This window comes from Pelophylax lessonae (genome assembly GCF_965119305.1).
Source record: "Pelophylax lessonae genome assembly, chromosome: 5".
Taxonomy (NCBI): domain Eukaryota; kingdom Metazoa; phylum Chordata; class Amphibia; order Anura; family Ranidae; genus Pelophylax; species Pelophylax lessonae.
This window is the reverse complement of record NC_138772.1, coordinates 130,478,333-130,497,945: the sequence shown is the minus strand read 5'-3', so window position 1 is coordinate 130,497,945 and position 19,613 is coordinate 130,478,333. Positions and strand designations below refer to the sequence as shown.

The 19,613-nt window shown below is 41.8% G+C and overlaps 1 protein-coding gene across 1 annotated transcript in view; it reads right to left on the bottom strand.

Annotated features, from left to right (window-relative positions):
• Window positions 1-1,483: 1,483 nt before the first annotated feature.
• FAM221A (family with sequence similarity 221 member A) overlaps window positions 1,484-19,613 on the bottom strand; it is a 30,777-nt gene continuing 12,647 nt past the window's right edge. The window contains exons 4-7 of the mRNA XM_082258513.1: window positions 14,419-14,625; window positions 10,942-11,034; window positions 5,575-5,660; window positions 1,484-1,605 (exon numbers count right to left, since the gene is read on the bottom strand). Of these exons, the coding sequence (XP_082114639.1) occupies window positions 1,543-1,605; window positions 5,575-5,660; window positions 10,942-11,034; window positions 14,419-14,625 (449 nt within the window). The 3' untranslated portion in view covers window positions 1,484-1,542. The remainder of the gene's footprint in view (window positions 1,606-5,574; window positions 5,661-10,941; window positions 11,035-14,418; window positions 14,626-19,613) is intronic.

Below are 19,613 nucleotides of genomic sequence, written 5' to 3'. Positions count from 1 at the left end.
GCCTGCCCCGGCTCGTTCACTGACAAGTCAGTGAGTGTGACCGGCGGACCCGATGTCCGCCGGTCACACTACGATCGCTCCGGTGAAGGGAGAAAGGCGGAGCGGCTTATGTAAACAAGCCGTCCGTCATTCTCCCTGGTGTAAAAATGAAGATCAGAAGGTTCTACTATGTAGGACCGTTGATCTTTGTTTTTACACCAATAGCCATGTCCCACTACAGTTAGAAACACGCCCCTAGGACACACTTAACCCCTCCCTCTCCAATACATTTAACCCCTTCCCTGCCAGTGTCATTTTTACAGTAACAGTGCATATGCATAGCACTGATTACAGCAGTAATGTCACTGGTAACCCCAAAAGTGTCAAAAATGTCAGTCAAGGGTCGGATCTGTCCGCCGCAATGTCGCAGTACCGAAAAAAAAAAAAAAAAATCGCAGATCGCCGCCATTACGCGTTAAAAAAAACCCACCAAAAATGACAAAAATCTTTCCCTTTGTTAGTAAACGTGATAACTTTTGCGAAAAACCAATCAAAATACGCTTTTTGCGATTTTTTTTACCAAACATAGGTAGCAGAAAACAAATTGGCCAAAAATGTTAAAAAATTTTGATTTTTACATTTTTTTGGGGAATTTCATATAAAAAAATATGAAAAATATTGTTATTTTTGCAAAATTGTCGCTCTTTTTTTGTTTATAGCGCATTATCAAAAAAATCGCACAGGTGATCAAATACCACCAAAAGAAAGCTCTGTTTTGGGAAAAAAAGGACGTCAAATTCGTTTAGGTACAGCGTCGCATGACCGCGCAATTGTCCGTTAAAGTCAAGCAGTAAAAAAATCGCAAAAAAAACCCTGGTCTTTTAGCAGCCAAATCCTCCGGGGCTTAAGTGGTTAAGTTTGGACTAGAATCTGAACATGCCTAAAATCATCCCTAAACCTTGGCAGTGTAATGGGTTAATCCTCTTTTGTGTAATAAATTATTTAAAATGTGCAGCACTATTTCATTATACTCTTTGTTACTCATGGATGCCTTTCTGTGACCTGAGCTGCAACAATGAAAACCCAGCCAGCAATATGTGAATCCTACAGCACTGTAATAGAAATTGGGATTGTATGGACTGTGATCTCCAGTGAGCTTTAAAACTGCTGATATTTGCAGAAGAGATACCTCCTATGCACAACTGGCAACATAACTTTAGGGGAAAATTTGTACATGACAAAAGAAAGTTTAATAATTTACTATCAATGTCTCTACAAACATTATACTTTAGAAAATCAACCTGCTAGAAATACAAATATTAGAATAAAAGCGTCCTGTTGTGGAAAATAAGACATAAAATCAAAGAAAACTGGATTTGAATTATATTTTTGCACACTTCTCTTCGCTTTACATTAAAAATGAAGATCTTAAGAAAACTACATTGTTGTTAGTCAAGATTCCTGCATACACACAAATAAAATACTGGATAAAAAAAAGGAATAAATCAGGAAAAACATTTTTAAATATAAGAAAAGCAGACATTTTGCTAGAGACCTCCATACTCAAGGTCGCTGGGTATTCGGACGTCTGGTATTTTGTCTTTTTTGTTCCTTTTCTCTCTGCAACTACAAAACATGCAACATGAGCTATATAACACCACTGATATTGCAAAAAATATAAAGCCCAACTGAGCCTTCAATTTTTAAAACTGTAATGCAGTCAGGCTGCGTAAAAATTGATGTGCAACCCTTTTTTTTCCTTTTTAATGTACTATAATGCTGCAGTTCTTGTTAAAATTTTGGCAGCAATCTGTGCTTCACACTCGTCCAGACCAACAGCAGTCCAGCACACCTCATACATAGTGCTCCAAATAACAACGCTCATGCTCCCAGAGGAGAATTGTTTTCTGGAGCACTATGCAGGGGTGTGTCTAACCATTGCTCTATGTTGAGCAGCAGTTTGAACCTCAAATGTACTGCCAACATATGGCATTTTAACAAAAGCTCCAGCACAATATTACACTAAAAAATGTACAGCAATTATTGTTTGTACAGTCTAAATGCATTATAGTAATAACATATTTGTTTGGCTTCTGGGGGTCCCCCATCAGCACTCTAGGCTCCTCTTCCGTTCTGAGTGCCCCATAGCAAGTTGCTTACTATGGGGCACTAATGCAGGCTCGATCCTGAACTGGGCTGTGTGCGTCTAAAGACAAAGACAGCGCGGCTCGACGTCACCCTCCACTCCCTCCTCACAGGATTTGATTGACAGCAGCAGGAGCCAATGGCTCCCGCTGATGCCCAAATGCCTGTGAGGAGAGAGAGAGAGAGAGAGCAGCTCGGGCACAGTGCTGGCTCAAGATAGGACTGAGGTATATATTTAGGGGGATCACAGAAAAAAAGATTCTACCCTTGTACTAGTACCCTAGGCACTAATCCTACAGCCTGAGTAAACTGATAACGTAGACGTGGCTTGCCTCTGTAACGCGTCCCTATTGGGTACACCAATCGTTAGGCTGACAGGTCGTTTACACAGGCTGTAGGATTCTTTTCCCCAAGTGTCTATCGCAGCTTTGGGTTCATCTGCGCAAGGGTTTCTGGCTTCTCAGCCTCGTCTCTCCTTGGACTGCCGCCCCCCCCCCCCCCCCGGTGTGTTGGCCACTGCTCCCCTTGGACCATTCCAGATAGAACATCCTCCACAGACGAAGATGAAGGCGAAGGCCTGTCGCCCCCACTGTCTTTGTGAGTGCATTTTTTTTATACATTTTTATAAAACAAAATTGTGCTACACCATAGCCTGCTTGTCGACTCTCTTTCCTTTTCTCTCTTCTTTTGCAAGTATTTAGGGTGAGGGGGGGGGGGGGTGAGGGGAAACTTATCATGAAAAGTTTTTTCTACCCTAATAATGCAGAGAAAAAAAAAAAAAAAAAAACCTTAAGCCTTTACAACAACTTTAAACCAATTATTATAACTTTATATTAAAATCATGGATTCTCAGCCCACACTGTGGACTTGTTTAGTACAGTCTAATCTACTGCTACACTGCCATCTTGTGGCTATTCTACAATATAACATTTTCACTTACGATATTTCTGTTGAAGTAAAAATCAAGCCATATACTTTTTACACATAAATGTGTATCAGCTTGTTTCATATAATACAACCTTCTTTATTCTTTAACAAAAATATTTTAACAAATTTTCTCCAACTGCCATTTTTCATTGATGGCAGACCTGAATCTGACAGGTGGCTGCAACATGCATCTCTCATTAAACACAATTAGTCATCTTTTTGTAAAATAAATCACAGTAAAAGAAATTTAGAATGGTGATGCCCTTACCATCACATATCCTCATTTGCACCCTGATGTACTGTAAAATATGGATATTAAATAAAATATATATATATATATATATATATATATATATATATATATATATACTTTCTCCAGGTAGAATTGTGCCATCAGATAATCACATCCTTTCCCTGAGACAGGGACTGCTATGAATAGCTCTATGAACTATGTAAGGCTATACATTTTTTTTTCTTTTGTTGAGCTGTATGAATGAAAAAAATCAAAATGCAGATGATCCAAATAGTTTAGAAATCTAGTAGATTAGTTGCCAACCTTTACTATCAGATTATCAGAAACACAGGGGCTCAGTGAGAAGAACAGAAGCTCTTTATTGCAACAAAAGTGGGACCCCCTATGCCACTAGTATCTGAAGAGAGACAAAATCATGAAATAGCAACTTTGTATTTGTACTTGCTATGCATGTGAGCAGCATGCTTAGAATGAGATTAAAATGGTTGTAAAGGCTGAAGGTTTTTTTTTACCTTACTGCATACTATGCGGGGGAGGGTGTTGGGGTGGAGCCCAGAGCACTGATGGGGAACCCCAGAAGAGGAAGATCGGGGCTGCTCTTTACAAAACCATAACACAGAACAGGTAAGTATTACATGTTTGTTATTGTAATAAAAATAAAAAAATAAAGCTTTACAATCACTTTAAAGCGGTGCTAAATCCAAAAGCAAACATTAAATTGCAATTTACAAATTTTTAGATGCGATGACTGCATTTGATTTCTTTTTTTAGGCTTTCTTTCTTTTTTTTTTATCTGGTCTTCCATCTAGTAAGTCTGCTGTTTTTAAAACGAACAAGCTCTCATAAGGGTGTAGCAGTTATAGGGATGAGAAAAAACATTTACCACTGACATGGATGCTTACAACGGTCTGCTTTTATTCAATTGTGTAAGACTTTTATCCCAAAAAAAAAAACAAAAAAAAAAACGGTTTGCTGTAACTGGTTATAAAGTGTTAGCTGGATTTTGGCTTCAATTTGTTAGTATATTTAAATTTGCTAGTTTTCATCCAGACTGGGGACGCTCTAATGCAGGAGGTTTGTAACTGGTCAGACCACCAAGTGAAAACACAGGGAAAAGAGGCTAAAAATAGAAACTAATGCAGCCACTACATCTAATGATTGCCAATCTGCAAAATATTACATTTTTGGTTTTGGGTTCAATGCCACTGTAAAGTGATCTATGGCATTCCTCTTGCTATACAATCTAACAGTGCCTGTGCATACAGTCTGTTGTAAGCTTTTTATAGCTCCTTTTCTCCTGCCAAAGTTCCTTAGCAATTCCTAGATAGAAGCCCTGAAACTCAGTTAAAAGTGCACTTACTTCATCAGGCTTTTCTCTCTTGGATTGAGAAACTGAGTCAAAAAGAGCTTACAGCAGCCTCACTAAAAACATCAAAATGTATGGTTTAAAAAAAAAAAAAAAAACACACCTAAATATCTGCATTTCCCCATGTTTTGCCTCTCAAAACTGTACAGAAAAATACCTGTTGATCCTGCCAGAAATCTAGTGCTTATAACTTGCTGACAAAATTGCCTCTGCTGCACTGAAATCCCAAGCAGTACAGTTTGCCCTATCGGAGTTCTCCTTTGATGGGCTACAAAACACATCACCCTTAGGTTAAGAGATACGTTCTGTAGTCAAATTGTGTTAATACATTTAGCGCAACAGAGGCATTATGTTGTCTGATCAAACAGAAAGTAAGGAGTACACTGGATTTCTGGCAGATCAATAGGTTATTTTTGTGTACTTGCAGTGTCTGTAAAGTAAGAGGAGAGCTGGCAACGTGTACATTCCTATCAAATGCTTTATTTACCTACAAAATAGTGAAGATAAGAACAGCTTACATGTTTCGGCAAATAGCCTTAGTCATAGCTATGACTAAGGCTGTTTGCCAAAACATGTAAACTGTTCTTATCTTCACTATTCTGTAGCTAAATAAAAAATTTCATAAAGATGTGCAAGTTGCTGGTTCTCCTTTTCTATCTGCATTCTGTTTAGGTGTTTGGGGGACACTTGGAGCCAGAGCATGTATTGCAATAATTTGGGTCCTCCACTTTTTTCATGGAAGGTAGCGTTGTGACATTTGCTGGAAAATCTCCCTAAGCGATACCAAGTAAGGTTTCTGTTATGGCCCTCTAGAGTCTCAGAAATAGCCAATCACTGCAAAAAATCCCCTAAACCAAAAACATAGCTTCCCCTAATCAAGCCATGTATGGTCAGCTCTACTTACTCTTTCTTGGTATCGCTTTTCAAAATAACTAAGGTCATCCTCTGTTCTCATCACAGCGGGCAACTGTTTATCTCCACTGGGAAGTCCTAAAGGGGAAAGAGAAAATATACCCATCACCATGGAACAGTAACAAGTTTTATCAGTCTACTGATTTAAAGTACATGTTATGAAAGGATTAGGGAGGGTCCCATTGCGGACATCTCCTTTTTGGCTGTCATGCTGATGATTCAGCTGCAATGTTTTCTGACCCACAACAAGTATAAAGAGAAGAAATTTCAACACTGACACTCACTTCCCTAATGCTTGTTTCAGGTCTGTGACTCCAAAGTCTGCAACTAGCTTTTTTTTTGCTTCTTTTTTTAAGCAATAGCAGCTCCTGTACTGCTTTCATTGCAGCTGTATTTTTCCAACAAACTAATGAAGGAAACTGTAAGGCAAAATTTCCAAGCTCGGTTAGACTGCATACCAAGTAAAAAAAAAATGTTTTCTTTTTCTTTAGTTTTATTTTCCATAGGTAAAATTTTTTTTTTTTTTTTTAATTTAATATTTAATTGGTTTGTATGCAGAGCTACACAAAAGTTTGCACTCTGAAGAATGCAGGAAGGTAAAAATCTTTCTGCCTTTAGAACCACTTTAAATTGTTGATTTAGATTGTACAAAAGTTTATTATGTAATTTAATGGGTTGATTTACTAAAACTGGAGTCCTGGTTCACACTAATGTGGTGTGGGATTTGCAGCAATTGCTGTGTATTTCATGCACCGCATTACAAGGACACTCGATTAATGCGAACCACTGCTGGTGTCAATTTTAAGTTAATGACACTCCAAAAACGGTTCTCAAAACGCAGCGTGATTGGCTGAATTGGATCGCATGGGTGTGAACACCCATGCGATTTGATTCCAGTGCGGCAAAAAAAAAAAGGAGCGTGCATCTTTTTTTTGTGCGGGTGCGGTGCGATTTGAGCCATGCAAAATAAATGAGCTAAAATTGCACTGCAAAGAATCGCATGTGATTGAACAAGAATTCAGTGTGATTTGTGTCCGAATCCCATGTGGTTCCCCGCACAACCTAATAAACTTTTGTACAATCTAAATCAACCATTAAAGTGGTTCTATTTAAAAAAAATAAAAGTTGTAGGTTTAATTTCACTTTAAACACTTGAAGCCATCAAGTCCTTTATAGAAAGCACAGGTTTGAAAATCAAAGTCCACAGTACTGTAACTGAACTTTGAACATCAACCACATGTAAAGTATAAAATTTATGAAGAAATAAAGTAACATCATTCAAAAGCAGTGTCATTCATTCTAATGGACTGTTCGGGCCATAGGAAAAGGAGAGGTGGTGTCACAAGGGCTGGACATAACATGAAAAAAAAAAAAAAGAAAAAAAAAGAAAAAAAAAGGAGAGGTGGTGTCACAAGGGCTGGACATAAGAAAAAAAAATAAGAAAAAAAAAAAAGAAAAAAGGAGAGGTGGTGGAATGGGGAGAAGGCTGTACAATTTTAAAGTAATTATTCTGCACATCGGTCTGGGTCTGCAGTGGGTTGATTTAGGACATCCCAAAAACAGTTCTCAAAATGCAGTACGATTGGCTGAATCGGATTGAATGGGTGTGAACACCCATGCAATTTAATTCCAGAGCGGCCAAAAAAAGGGCATGCACCTTTTTCGTGCAATTTGAGCCATGCAAAATGAATGGGCTCTAATTGCACCGCAAAGAATCGCATGTGATTTAAACAGGAATGCGGTGCGATTGTGAACCGGGACTCCAGTTTTAGTAAATCAACCCTAGTGTACATAATAAAATTTTGTACAATCTAAATCAACAATTAAAGTGGTTCTAAAAGGCAGAAAGTTTTTTTTACCTTCATGCATATGCATTCAATTTACCCCCAGACCCACCCAAGCCCGACTGCGATCCAGTCATATGCACGAGAGCCACTGCTCTCCCGGGTCTCTGCCTCCCCGCTGACTCCCGCTGCTGTCAATCACAGCCAGGAAGGAGGGAGCAGGGGCGAAACCGAGCCACGCTCTGTGTGTTCTATAGACACACAGAGGAGGCTCTAAAGCTTGCTATAGGGATACTCAACAGGGGGAGAGGGGAGCCCAAAGCACCGGTGAGGGACCCTAGAAGAGGAGGCTGGTTTTGCACAGAGCAGGTAAGTATAACATATTTTATTTAAAAAAAATAAAAATTGTTGGTGTAATTTCACTTTAAACTCTTGAAGCTATCAGGTCCTACATAGAAAGCACAGGTTTGAAAATAATGTTACCTTGTTCTGTAAACAACTAATTAGGGATTGACAGATTATCGGCAAAGCCAATATATCAAGGGCCAATCTGCACTTTCCCCAATATATCGGAATCGGCCCCTGAGGTTACCGATATTGCCGATATTTCAGGAAAGTGCTTGTACCGGAGTGATGCCTGCAGCTAGAGGCATCACCCCGGTACTGGCGTCCATAGCCGACAGTCAGCTGTCTTGTAATGACAACCGATGCAGCCGAGAAACCGCTCTGTCATTACAAGGAGCGGGAGGGGGCGTTACCCCCCTCCCGCTATCTTCCGTGGCTCGCCCGGTCTCCCGTCCCACCTTTAAGTGCAGAGGAGGGGTTTGGGGTCTTTTAGACCTCCAGATCCCTCCACAACAGTACCTGTCAAGGGTAAAAATACAATGTACAATAAAATGTACAAAAATATCAACCAATATCGGCCGATACCGATATTCAATTTGCCAAAATATAGGTATCGGTATCGGCAACGAAAATCCGATATCGGTCGATCACTAATTATTACCCCAGTAAATTTATTTTTTTATGTAAGTAGTGCAAGCACCTTATTTTAATTGCTATCAGCTGGGGAAGGGACAAGACCAAGTGTTACCTAAAGTAGAATTTCAGTTTAAACCTAGTATTAAAAATGCTCCCTCCCCTCCTAACGCCTATGCTGACTAACCTGTGTAATAAAGATGTATTTTTTAAACTAGTTAGATTTAGCTTGGAATTTTACTACTGCAGCATAGAAAATTCAAATCCCCTGCCCTGCTAGAAAGGACTGCACAGTGGCAGAGCTGTGTAATTCTTAAAACTGGTGAGTGTAAGGGGCTTTTCAACAGAATGGCTGGATGGACTCTCTACGAATATTCGGGAACACACAGAGACACACAGAAGGGGAGAGTCAAAGCATGTTCCCGAATATTCGTAGGGAGTCCATCTAGCCGTCCAGTTCAAAAGTCCCTTACAGTTTGGTGTCAGAAGTGGAAGCACATGCATTCTAATGGATAGATAAGGAACAGGTGGGCCTGGAGGTAGCCCAAACCTCCTTAACTACTTTACCGCTGCTCACTAGAGCTCTACTGCGGCAAAGTGGTTCGTTATCGTCTGGCGACGTAGACCTACGTCGCCAGACACTCCCCCCTCTCGGCGGCGCGCGCTCTTACCCGATCGTCGGGGAATCAAGTCTGGAGATCCGCCCGCTTGTGTAAACAAAGCGGGCGGATCTCCTAAGTGACAGGCAGGGTCAGATTGCAAGGTTCAGCATAGCTGAACCTGCGATCTGTCCCTGTGTCACTCAGTCACCTCCCCCCACACACGTCAGTAAGCACCAGGCATACATTAACCCCTCCCTCTCCAATAAACTTAACCCCTTCCCTGCCAGTGTCATTTTTACAGTAACAGTGCATATTTATAGCACTGATTACTGTAGTAATGTCACTGGTACCCCTAAAAGTGTCAAAAATGTCAGTCAAGGGTCCGATCTGTCCGCCGCAATGTCGCAGTCCCGCAAATAAAAAAAAAAAAAAAAACGCAGATCGCTGCCATTACTCGTTAAAATTAAAATTTCATATAAAAAATGTGAAAAATATTGGTATAGATACGACCAAAAGAAAGCTCTGTTTGTGGGAAAAAAAGGACGTAAATTTCATTTGGGTACGGTGTTGCATGACCGCGCAATTGTCAGTTAAATTAGCACAGTGCCAAATCGCCAAAAAGTGGCCCAGACGTAAGACAGCAAAATCCTCCGGTGGTAAAGTGGTTAAAGGTGCAAGGGCACCCTGGACACCCAGCACATAGAACAATGGCAGCAAAGGTGTCCAGTGTGTCCCCCCACCAATATTTACACCAGTAACAAAGAAATGGCCCCTGCCCACATCTATAACTGGCCTTCACAGAAAGGAGCACAAGGAAGGGCAAACACATGAAAGACAAAACCAGAGAAAATTCCCAGCTCAACTCACCAAGTCTGCTTACCAACCAAATGAACCTGTCCAACAGTATGTGTTAGTGAGACAGCTCCCTTATATATACACTTAATCTGTGTATTTAACTGGAGTTCAGTTTTAGCATTGCAAAGGTGTGTTTGGCAGGCTGCAACACTTGGGAGGACAAGGAAGTTGGCAGACTAGTAACTAATGCTGTGTATGACATGCTGTAAAAAACACATTACCATCTGTTTGCAGTTACTCTGTAAATAATGCATTTTAACAGTGTTTATGTTGCTCTGAAAGTGTGAATTTTTCCGGTGGCATGAAGCCTGATGTCTTCCCACTTAACCCCTGCCATTTTTATTAGAATGAAACCACAAATATTAATATACTTAAGCAGTAGGACTCTGCAAAAAAAATCCCCAAGGGAAATCTTCTCATGCAACTAATTGCCATTATCTAATGCTATTTATCTTTCAGATTAAAATTAGATTTTGCTTGCATCAACAAAATATCCAGTGTGTTTAGAGGGGCTGTACTGTACAAAGGCTTAAATCAAATAAAACAAGTGGAACTGACATGCATAACTGTTTTAACAGATGGTGGATCCTGTTAATACCAGAATATGTCTTGTTACTAAACAAAAAGTTTCAAATGCCTCTGATGGAAGCGGTCATTCTCTGACTCACGGACCACATGCTACATCCAAGGTTGTGTATAATTCAAATACAATGCAGCCTCTGAGTTGGGCAACAGTTGTTCCAACATAGGCTTCTTATGTGTGTTTTGCTTTGTAGAGGGTTTGCAAATTTTTTACTAAACCAAAACAAATCTTAAGAGCCGGTTCACACTGAGGCGACACGACTTCGGGGGGCGACCTGTGAAGTTGCGTGCACCGCGACTTCGGCGCGACTTGCAGGGACTTCACATAATGGAAGTCTATGCAAGTCGCTCCGAGGTCGCCCCAAAGTAGTACAGGACCGTCTTTCTAAGTCGGAGCGACTTGTATCGCTCCTATTAGAACGGGTCCTGTACTACTCAATGGACCGCGACCGACCGCGACTTGTCAGGCTGACAAGTCGCCTGACAAGTCGCGGCAGTGTGAATGGGCTCTTATGGAAGAGCAGATACATAAAATCACACTGTTAAAGATGTACTTACTAGCAACTGTTGAGGGTGAAGGACCATATGCTCTTAGAAAAGGGTGGGATCCAAAATCTTCTGGTGCTTCCAAAAAATTCCTGTCAGGAGCACCTGAAAGAAATAAAACCCAAAATATTTTATGGCATTCTGTGACAACGTAGTCAATATGTACTATTAATTACCCCGCTTTATTTTTACCCATCCTACTTACTTTTTTCCCATCCTTACTTACCTCAACAACTCCCCCCCACCATCCTTTTCTTGTCTCCTTCACCCCTCCCATCTTTCCCCATCTCTCTTAGCATCACCTATCCTCATTTCTTCTTTTTACTGTTGTGCCATCAATCTTGGCAGAGAAATCAGGGTAAGGGGCACATGGGTGGAGGAAAAATTACTGTATAAGCTCGGTTTTGGATAGATTAAGTTTGAGGAAGTGGTGTGACATCCAGGCCGATATGTCTGTAAATTAGTGATACATGAGGAGAATGAGGGATTAAGCTGAGGGGTAGAGAGATAGATTTCGGTATCATCAGCGTAGAGATGGCATCGGAAGCTATGGGAGGCTATCGGCTGACCCAGGGAGGAGGTGTAGATCGAGAATAGGAGAGGTCCAAGAACAAAACATTGGGGGACCCCCGACAGAGAAAGAAAGAGTAGAGGAAGAAGCAGAATTGTAAGTAACTCTAAAGGTGCGGTTGGATAGGTAGGATGAGAACCACCGAAAAGTACAGTCATGGAGACCAAAGGCATGGAGTCTTTTGAGGAGGAGGGGGTGGTCAACCGTATCAAAGGCAGCAGGAAGGTCCAGGAGTAGATGTACAGAATAGTGTTCATTGGTTTTGGCCATTAGTAGATTGTGAGTATTTGGTGAGCAGTTTCAGTGGAGTGTGGAGGGCGAAATCAAAACTGAAGGGGATCAAGAAAGATTATTCTCTATGAGGTGGTTGCTAAGTAGGTTGTAGGTATTGGCACATCTGTTGTGCGTGCTGCACCGCTCACCAGCTGGACACTGGATCTATCACAGATAAACAAACCTGTTCGCCAGCACACCATGGATCTTGCAAAGCAATCCAAAAAAAAACTTTTTATTGCAAAGGATCACATCACATCAGTGCAACGTTTCGAAGCCACGCAGGACCCCTTCGTCAGGCATGTGATCACATCATCACATGCCATGCCTGATGAAAGGGTTCTGCGTGGCTACGAAATGTTGCACTTATCCTGATGTGAGTTTTTTTTTAACTGCTTTGCAAGATCCATGGTGTGCTGGCGAACATGTATGTTTAGGTTGTAGACCAGACATTCAAGGAGTTTGGATAAAAGCAGTAACCAATCCGCTTTTAAATTCTGCTTGTTCAGTTAAGCTTTGACAGTAAAACCTAGAAACTGATTGGTCACCATGCACTGCTGCACCAGTTTTAGTAAATCTCCAAATTCTTTTATAGTGGGGGTTTCCAGTCTTGCCTCACACCGCCTCCTCCTCCCCCCCCCCCTTTCTTTCTAAGTTGCCCTTCTTTCTCCACATTTCATGTCTTCTTGTTCCACCCATTACAGTTGACACTACCTCAACAGTGTGCTGCCTGTTGTCTAGTAACAGGCTGGGTTAGGACCTGGACTTGAATGCATTGCTTAACCACTTAAGCCCCGGAAGATTTTACCCCCTTCCCCTTGCGATTCGGCACTGCGTGACTTTAACGGACAATTGCACGGTCGTGCGACGCTGTACCCAAACGAATTTGACGTCCTTTTTTTCCCACAAACAGAGCTTTCTTTTGGTGGTATTTGATCACCTGTGCGATTTTTTGATCATGCGCTATAAACAAAAAAAGAGAGTCAATTTTGCAAAAATAACAATATTTTTCACATTTTTTTATATGAAATTCTCCAAAAAAAAAATGTAAAAATCAAAATTTTTTAACATTTTCAGCCAATTTGTTTTATGCTACATATGTTTGGTAAAAAAAAAAAAAAATCACAAAAAGTGTATTTTGATTGGTTTGCGCAAAAGTTATCGCGTTTACTAACAAAGGGAAAGATTTTTGTAATTTTTGTTGTTTTTTTTAACGCGCAATGGCGTCGATCTGCGATTTTTTTGCGGAACTGCGACATTGCGGCGGACAGATCGGACCCTTGACTGACATTTTTGACACTTTTGGGGTTACCAGTGACATTTCTACAGTAATCAGTGCTATATATATGCACTGTTACTGTAAAATTACACTGGCAGTGAAGGGGTTAACTTTTTTTTGAGAGGGAGGGGCTATGTGTGTCCCTAGGGGCGTGATTCTAACTGTGATTGGCTGTGGCTTTAGATGTATGAACAGTGATCAACGGTTCTACATAGTAGAACCGTATGATCATCATTCATACACAGGGGAGAATGACAGGCGGCTTGTTTACACTAGCCGCCTGACTTTCTCCCTCTCCCCCGACGATCGCTGAGTGACTGGCGGACATCGGGTCCGCCGGTCACATGCGCGGGGGGGGTCCGTGACCACTCGGGAGCGGGAGCGCGCCTCCGGGGGCGCGCGCTCGCTCCCTAGACCCTCACAGGCTAGCGACGTAGACCTACGTCACTCTGCCTGTGAGGGGCTGACCGCCGCAGTAAATAGTCGTGCGGCGGTCGGCAAGTGATTAAAGTGGAGTTCCACCCTAAAATACAACTTTTTTCGCCATCTTCTTTCTCTCTGTCACCTGTAAAACAATTGGATAATTCGAACATTTTTTTTTTCTTTACTTAACTTGTTTTAGAAGAAAATATACTCGCCTTACTTCCTGTTCCTCTCTCTTCGGCCATGGCCAGCGCCGTCACTTCCTGCTTGCATTGATTCCTGGGAGCTGAGCGTCATCGCTCCCAGGAATCAATGCGCCTGCACCGGCCCCGCTCGTCAGTTCCGGTGCAGGCATGTCATTCACTGCTAAACAGCTTCTGGGCATGCCCAGAAGCTGTGCAGGAATGACGTGCCTGCACCGGACATGACGAGCGGGGCCGATGCAGGGCATTCTGGGACGAAGAGGATGCCAAAGAGGACGCGCTGGCTTCAGCTGCCCACACCGGAGACGGCAGCGCTGGACAAGACATTTTCAAGGTAAGTATTTCTTCTTAAAAGGCAAGTGCGACCCGGGACAGTTCAGAGGCTATCCATTAAGGAATGCACTAGCCCTGACTGTCCCGGGGGTATTTTTATTAAAAAAAAACTTTCCGAGGGTGGAACTCTGCTTTAACTGCAATGCATTCTGCATGGAGACCTAAGACCAGGCTGTGCTCACTGGTGGAGCTGGATGGGTCACAAGACTGGTTGATCAGAGTTACAATCACTTTAGCTGGTAAAACCGTTTACTTACCGTATATGTATTTCAACTGTGTATTTGGCTCTCTGTCTAGAATTCTACATTACTTCTCAAAATTTCAACATACTTTCATTCAAAGTGACCTGTAGTCCCATCACACTTAGAATTCAAATGTATCCTAACCTCAAATAAATCTTTACTTACCGACCCCACTTTCATCTAGTCTCATGTATCCTTCAGCAAGAGAGCTAAAGCCAGTCAGGCCGCCCATAGCAGCGTAAGGGACATCTTGGCCAATGGGTTTTCCCTGAGCTAGACGTTCTTCTTTTGTCTCCACCACAGTGTCATGAGCAAATGCTGGCTGGGAACAACCACATGTGAAAGAACTGTGAAATCCTGCGCAGCCCGAGCCTGTGTGAAGAGATCAGAGCTGTAAGCACTTCCACACCTTAACCACTTCAAGACTGAGCCTATTTTTGACACTTTTTGTTTACAAGTTAAAATCAGTATTTTTTGCTAGAAAACTACTTAGAACCCCCAAACATTATATATATTTTTTAGCAAAGACTCTCGAGAATAAAATGGCGGTCATTGCAATATTTTTTGTCACGCTGTATTTGCACAGCGGTCTTTCAAACGCCATTTTTTTGGAAAAGTTACGAAAAATCACATTTCACTGCATTTAAAAAAACATAACAATAAAGTTAGCCCATTTTTTTTGTATATTGTAAAAGATGATGTCACATCGAGTAAATAGATACCCAACATGTTACGGTTAAAATTGCGCACACCCGTGGAATGGCGACAAACTACAGTCAATAAAAATCTCCATAGGCAACGCTTTAAAAATTTTTAACGGTTACCAGTTTAGTGTTAGAGTGTAGCTCTTTTTTTTTAAATTATTGCTCATGCTCTGGCAATCGCGGCAACAGCCATTTCATTTGCGGCGCGACTTCCATATACGTTTTCTTTCATGCGCGAGCTCACGGCGACGGGGGTGGCTAAAATTTTTTTTTTTTTTTCCTATTTGTTTTATTTTTTTTTTTAATTTTAACACAGGTTTTTAAAAAATAAAAAATCTGATCACTTTATTGCTGTCACAAGCAATGTAAACATCCCTTGTGACAGCAATATGCAGTGACAGGTACTCTTTATGGAGGAATCGAGGGTCTAAAAGACCCCAGACCCCTCCACTGCACTTTCATGTATTCAAAACATCGAAAACGGCATTTTTTAATACATTCACTTTTTGAAACTGCCGCCTTTAGCAGCTGAGTAACCCGGATGCAACGTCATGGACACCGCCTCCGGGTTACGTCATCGGAGACCTGATCGAAGCCATATCCAACTTAGATCGGGACTCCATCCAGCTGGCGGACGCGCCGGCTGGTTGCTCGGGTCTCCCGGTGGGACGGGGGACCTGGGCAGAGCTGCAGAAGATAGCGGGAGGGGAGGGGGGCATCCCCTCCCGCTCGCTGTGGTAACGATCGAGGGGCTCCCGAGCCGCATCGGTCCTTACCGCCGGACAACGGTAAACAACGGTACCGGGATGATGCCTCTAGCTATCTCTAGCTACAGGCATCATCCCGGTACAACCACTTAAAGTCAGCCGACGTAGGCCTACGTCAGTTTGCGTTAAGTGGTTAATAACCATACACAACTGAATGTATCATATACATTTGGCTTTCTCCCAGATAAGTAAGGTCATGCAAGAATAGAGTTATACACTTTCTTGAGTCAAAGACGACCTTCAGAATGTCCTTGGTCATATGCTCCTAATACTGCATTTTTGTTAAGGGTATACAGTGCCTTGTAAAAGTATTCAACCCCTTGACTTCTTACCTATTTTGTTACATTACAGCCTTAAGTTCAATGTTTTGTTAATCTGAATTTTATGTGATGGATCAGAACACAATAGTCTAAGTTGGTGAAGTGAAATGAGAAAAATATAAACATAAAATTAGAAATTAGAAATCCCCTTTGTTATGAAGCCCATAAAAAGCTCTGGTGCAACCAATTACCTTCAGAAATCACATAATTAGTGAAATGATGTCCACGTGTGTGCAATTTAAGTGTCACACGATCTGTCATTACATATACACACACCTTTTTTGATGATCCCCAGGAGCACCATCAAATCTATCATAACCAAATGGAAAGAACATAGCACAACAGCAAAACTCATTTAAAAATGCCACGGGGGTGAATACTTTTGCAAGGCACTGTATATTGGTGGGCAAAATAATCGATATGCTTCTTGTTAACCAAAGTAACCAAATAAATTCCATAAATCTGTGCTCCTTTAGCCTAGTACACACAGGCTGAATGCCGGAACTATGTGTCCTGCAGCCAGTCCAACAAAAGCCAGCCCATGCCGATGGGGCATGACCAAAAAAAAGTCTGCCGACCAGCAAATGACTAAGAGCACTGACAGGAGTGTTCTAGCAGGGGGGCCGTCCCCCTGTCAGAACACAATAGCACAGCAGGGGGGATCGCTGTACTAACGGATCGTTAGTACAGCGGCTCCTCTGGAGCTGTCAGTTTATTTTTGTTCAGCCCTGCTGGGTTGAACAGAAAGAAAAATAAACTACTAGTGTGTACTAGGCTTTATATGGGTTAAAATTAGAATCACTATTTCAGATTTTACATGATAAATCCCAGTTTTTTTAACCTGAGCATGAGTATAGCCAATCCACTTTTTTTGGAGCCCCTCTGTCAAAAATGCTGCAGGTTGTGGAACATCGCACACACAGACGGGGAAGTTATTTCCCACTGTGTATGATGTAAACCCATCTAGCCGTCACATAATCCTGACCACCTGCTGTTTATTGTTAAACCACTCACCAGTCAGCCTGCAGTGTGACATAATTTCACCCATCGCCCGCCCACCCACTGTCCATGATGTAATCTACAGATGAGAAGGGGATCTTACCCACTGTGTATGTGAAAGGAAGAGTTCACTCTTTCTAAAATGAAGGGCCATGGCTTAACAATTGACCATGAGAGATACAGGCATGCTTTGCCTCGGCACAGCGTCCTGTAACTTCCAGTCGTGATCGCAGGGATGAAAAATGACCACGGCAGCACAGATCTGCTTCCATGCTTCTCATGGTCAGCCAGAAATACTGGTAGAATCACCACGTTTTAAACATTAAGTAGAAATAGAAACCTATTGCATTGTACATTATGCTTACTTCGAATAAAATTTGTTTGAAAAAAAATAAATAAATAGAATAGAAACTTTGAAGGGTAGATTTTCTAATAACATGACAATAAATAATATATTTATTTTCTGATAAATCTTGCCAATAAGAACATCCGATCTATAGTCAACAACCCATTTGATCAATATGACACAAGGGGGAGTGGATTCAGAAAGGTAGATAAAGTGAAATTTTATGCCGAAATTAAAAATGGACGAAGAGGCAGGAATTTAGCATTTCTGCATTAAAGTTACTTACCTGCCTGTCCGCATGTACAAATCTGCCAATGCCTGAATATGATTAAACTCCCGTGCATGCATCATCCCCACCCGGCCACTGAAAGCAGTCGGCAATCGAGACCTAGAAGCCGGCCAATCGAAAATGTCTGCAGCCAAGCGTGGAGCTCGGGGATGCCGTATTGTGGAGCCAAGGTGAGTATAGTTCCACTTTAAGATAGGTCCGTAACTTACGATCATAAGTTATTGAACGCATTTCTGTTTCCTTCATGTAATCTGATTGATCGAAATACAAATTCATAAACATAGTATCTAAGTGCTGCCCATCGCTGAAAAACGATCAATCATTTTCCACTTTAGCCAATGAACTCAATTTAATCAACGCCAATCTAAATTGAGCCCAAATCGATCAGAAGGAAAGTTATGGCTATTCGTTTGTGGATTTGGTTGTTGTGATTGAATTGCACATCAATCAGATAAAAAACAAAGCATGTCTGGTAAAGTTTGGTTGGATGTCCAGTTAAGGGCCGGTTCACACTGGTACGATAGAAGACATTGTATGTGATTCGCACTGCACTGCTGTGCATATGACATGCAATGTCTTTGCAATGCGATGTCAGCCATACAGATTTATGGCTGAATTCGCATCGCATTTGGACCAAAGTCGTGCAGAACCCTTTTTTTGGTCCACATCAGAATCAGATTGCAAAGGTGTTCACACCCATACGATCCGATTACTGTCCAAGTTGACAGTTCACACTGCGATATGCAAACTAATTTGGGGGTGTCATTAACTTTGTATTGACACTCCCAGCAGTTCACATATGGCAGTGTGAACTGCCTGCAAGTCAGGTGCGATGCGGGAACCCGCAGTGGTTCGAAGGGTTCCCGCATCGCATCAGTGTGAACCAGCCCTTAGAGCTGTTGTTCAGAAAATGATTTTCAGACTGTAACGTGAACACACACAATCAGATGTCTGAAGCATGTATGTGTATAAAGACCAGGACGCTCCCAGATGCCCCTGACTTTTAGCTTATCTTAAGGAATAATAATATGAATAAGCGACAACTATCCAACAAGGTCCCTCCTTATTTTGTTGAATAGCAGAGAGCTGAGGTGGTCTGGCATACTCTGTCAGTGTCTACAGACGTGAGATCTGTCACCACATGAGGCTGTAATCACCAAATCTAATGTCTATTGCCACTTTAAAGTATATTTCCAGTTTTGCAGCCAAATTGGGATAACACCTACACTATATACTTGTTACACTCACAAAGCACACAGTAAAAATTAAAATATTTAAAGCCCACCTCCAGCCAAAAAATGTTTTCCCCATGCAGTGGGGCTGTGCCTGCACTGCATGGGTTAACGGCTCTTTTTTTTTCTAGGGGATAGAGGAGCAGAGATATTCTTACCTGAATCTCCAATCTTCCGAGCACAAGACTGATCCCTGCGGCTCCTGCCCCACACAGTCTAGCGGTCTTGTGCAGTGGGCTGTTCCTGACGTCATCATGCCCAAAGCGGATTCAATAGACCACAAACAGTTGGACAGCTGGGGAGCACTGTTTTCCGGAGGATCGGGTGAGTATAAGCTTTCTGCTCACCTCTAGACAAAATGACCACTTGACCTGTGCAGCGTGGCCACAGCCCCACTGCATGGGGAACATTTTTTTTTTGCATGGAGTCAGGCTTTAAAAAAATGCTCTTTTCTGCAAACAGTAAAACTGTAGTTGTAGTTTCCCTCTACTATGTAATATTAGGGAGGAGTTAAGGTTTACCAAAAATATCCCTGTCTGCACTGGCCTGCCAGATCTCATTATCATTTGTAAACTAGGTCTGAGCACTATCTGTCCTAACAATAGGTTAAAGATCTCAGGGCTTGTATTGTATGGTAATTGTATATTAATACAGTAGCTTACAGTTGGTCCCAAAGGCCTGCTTTAAACGAACAACTAAAAAG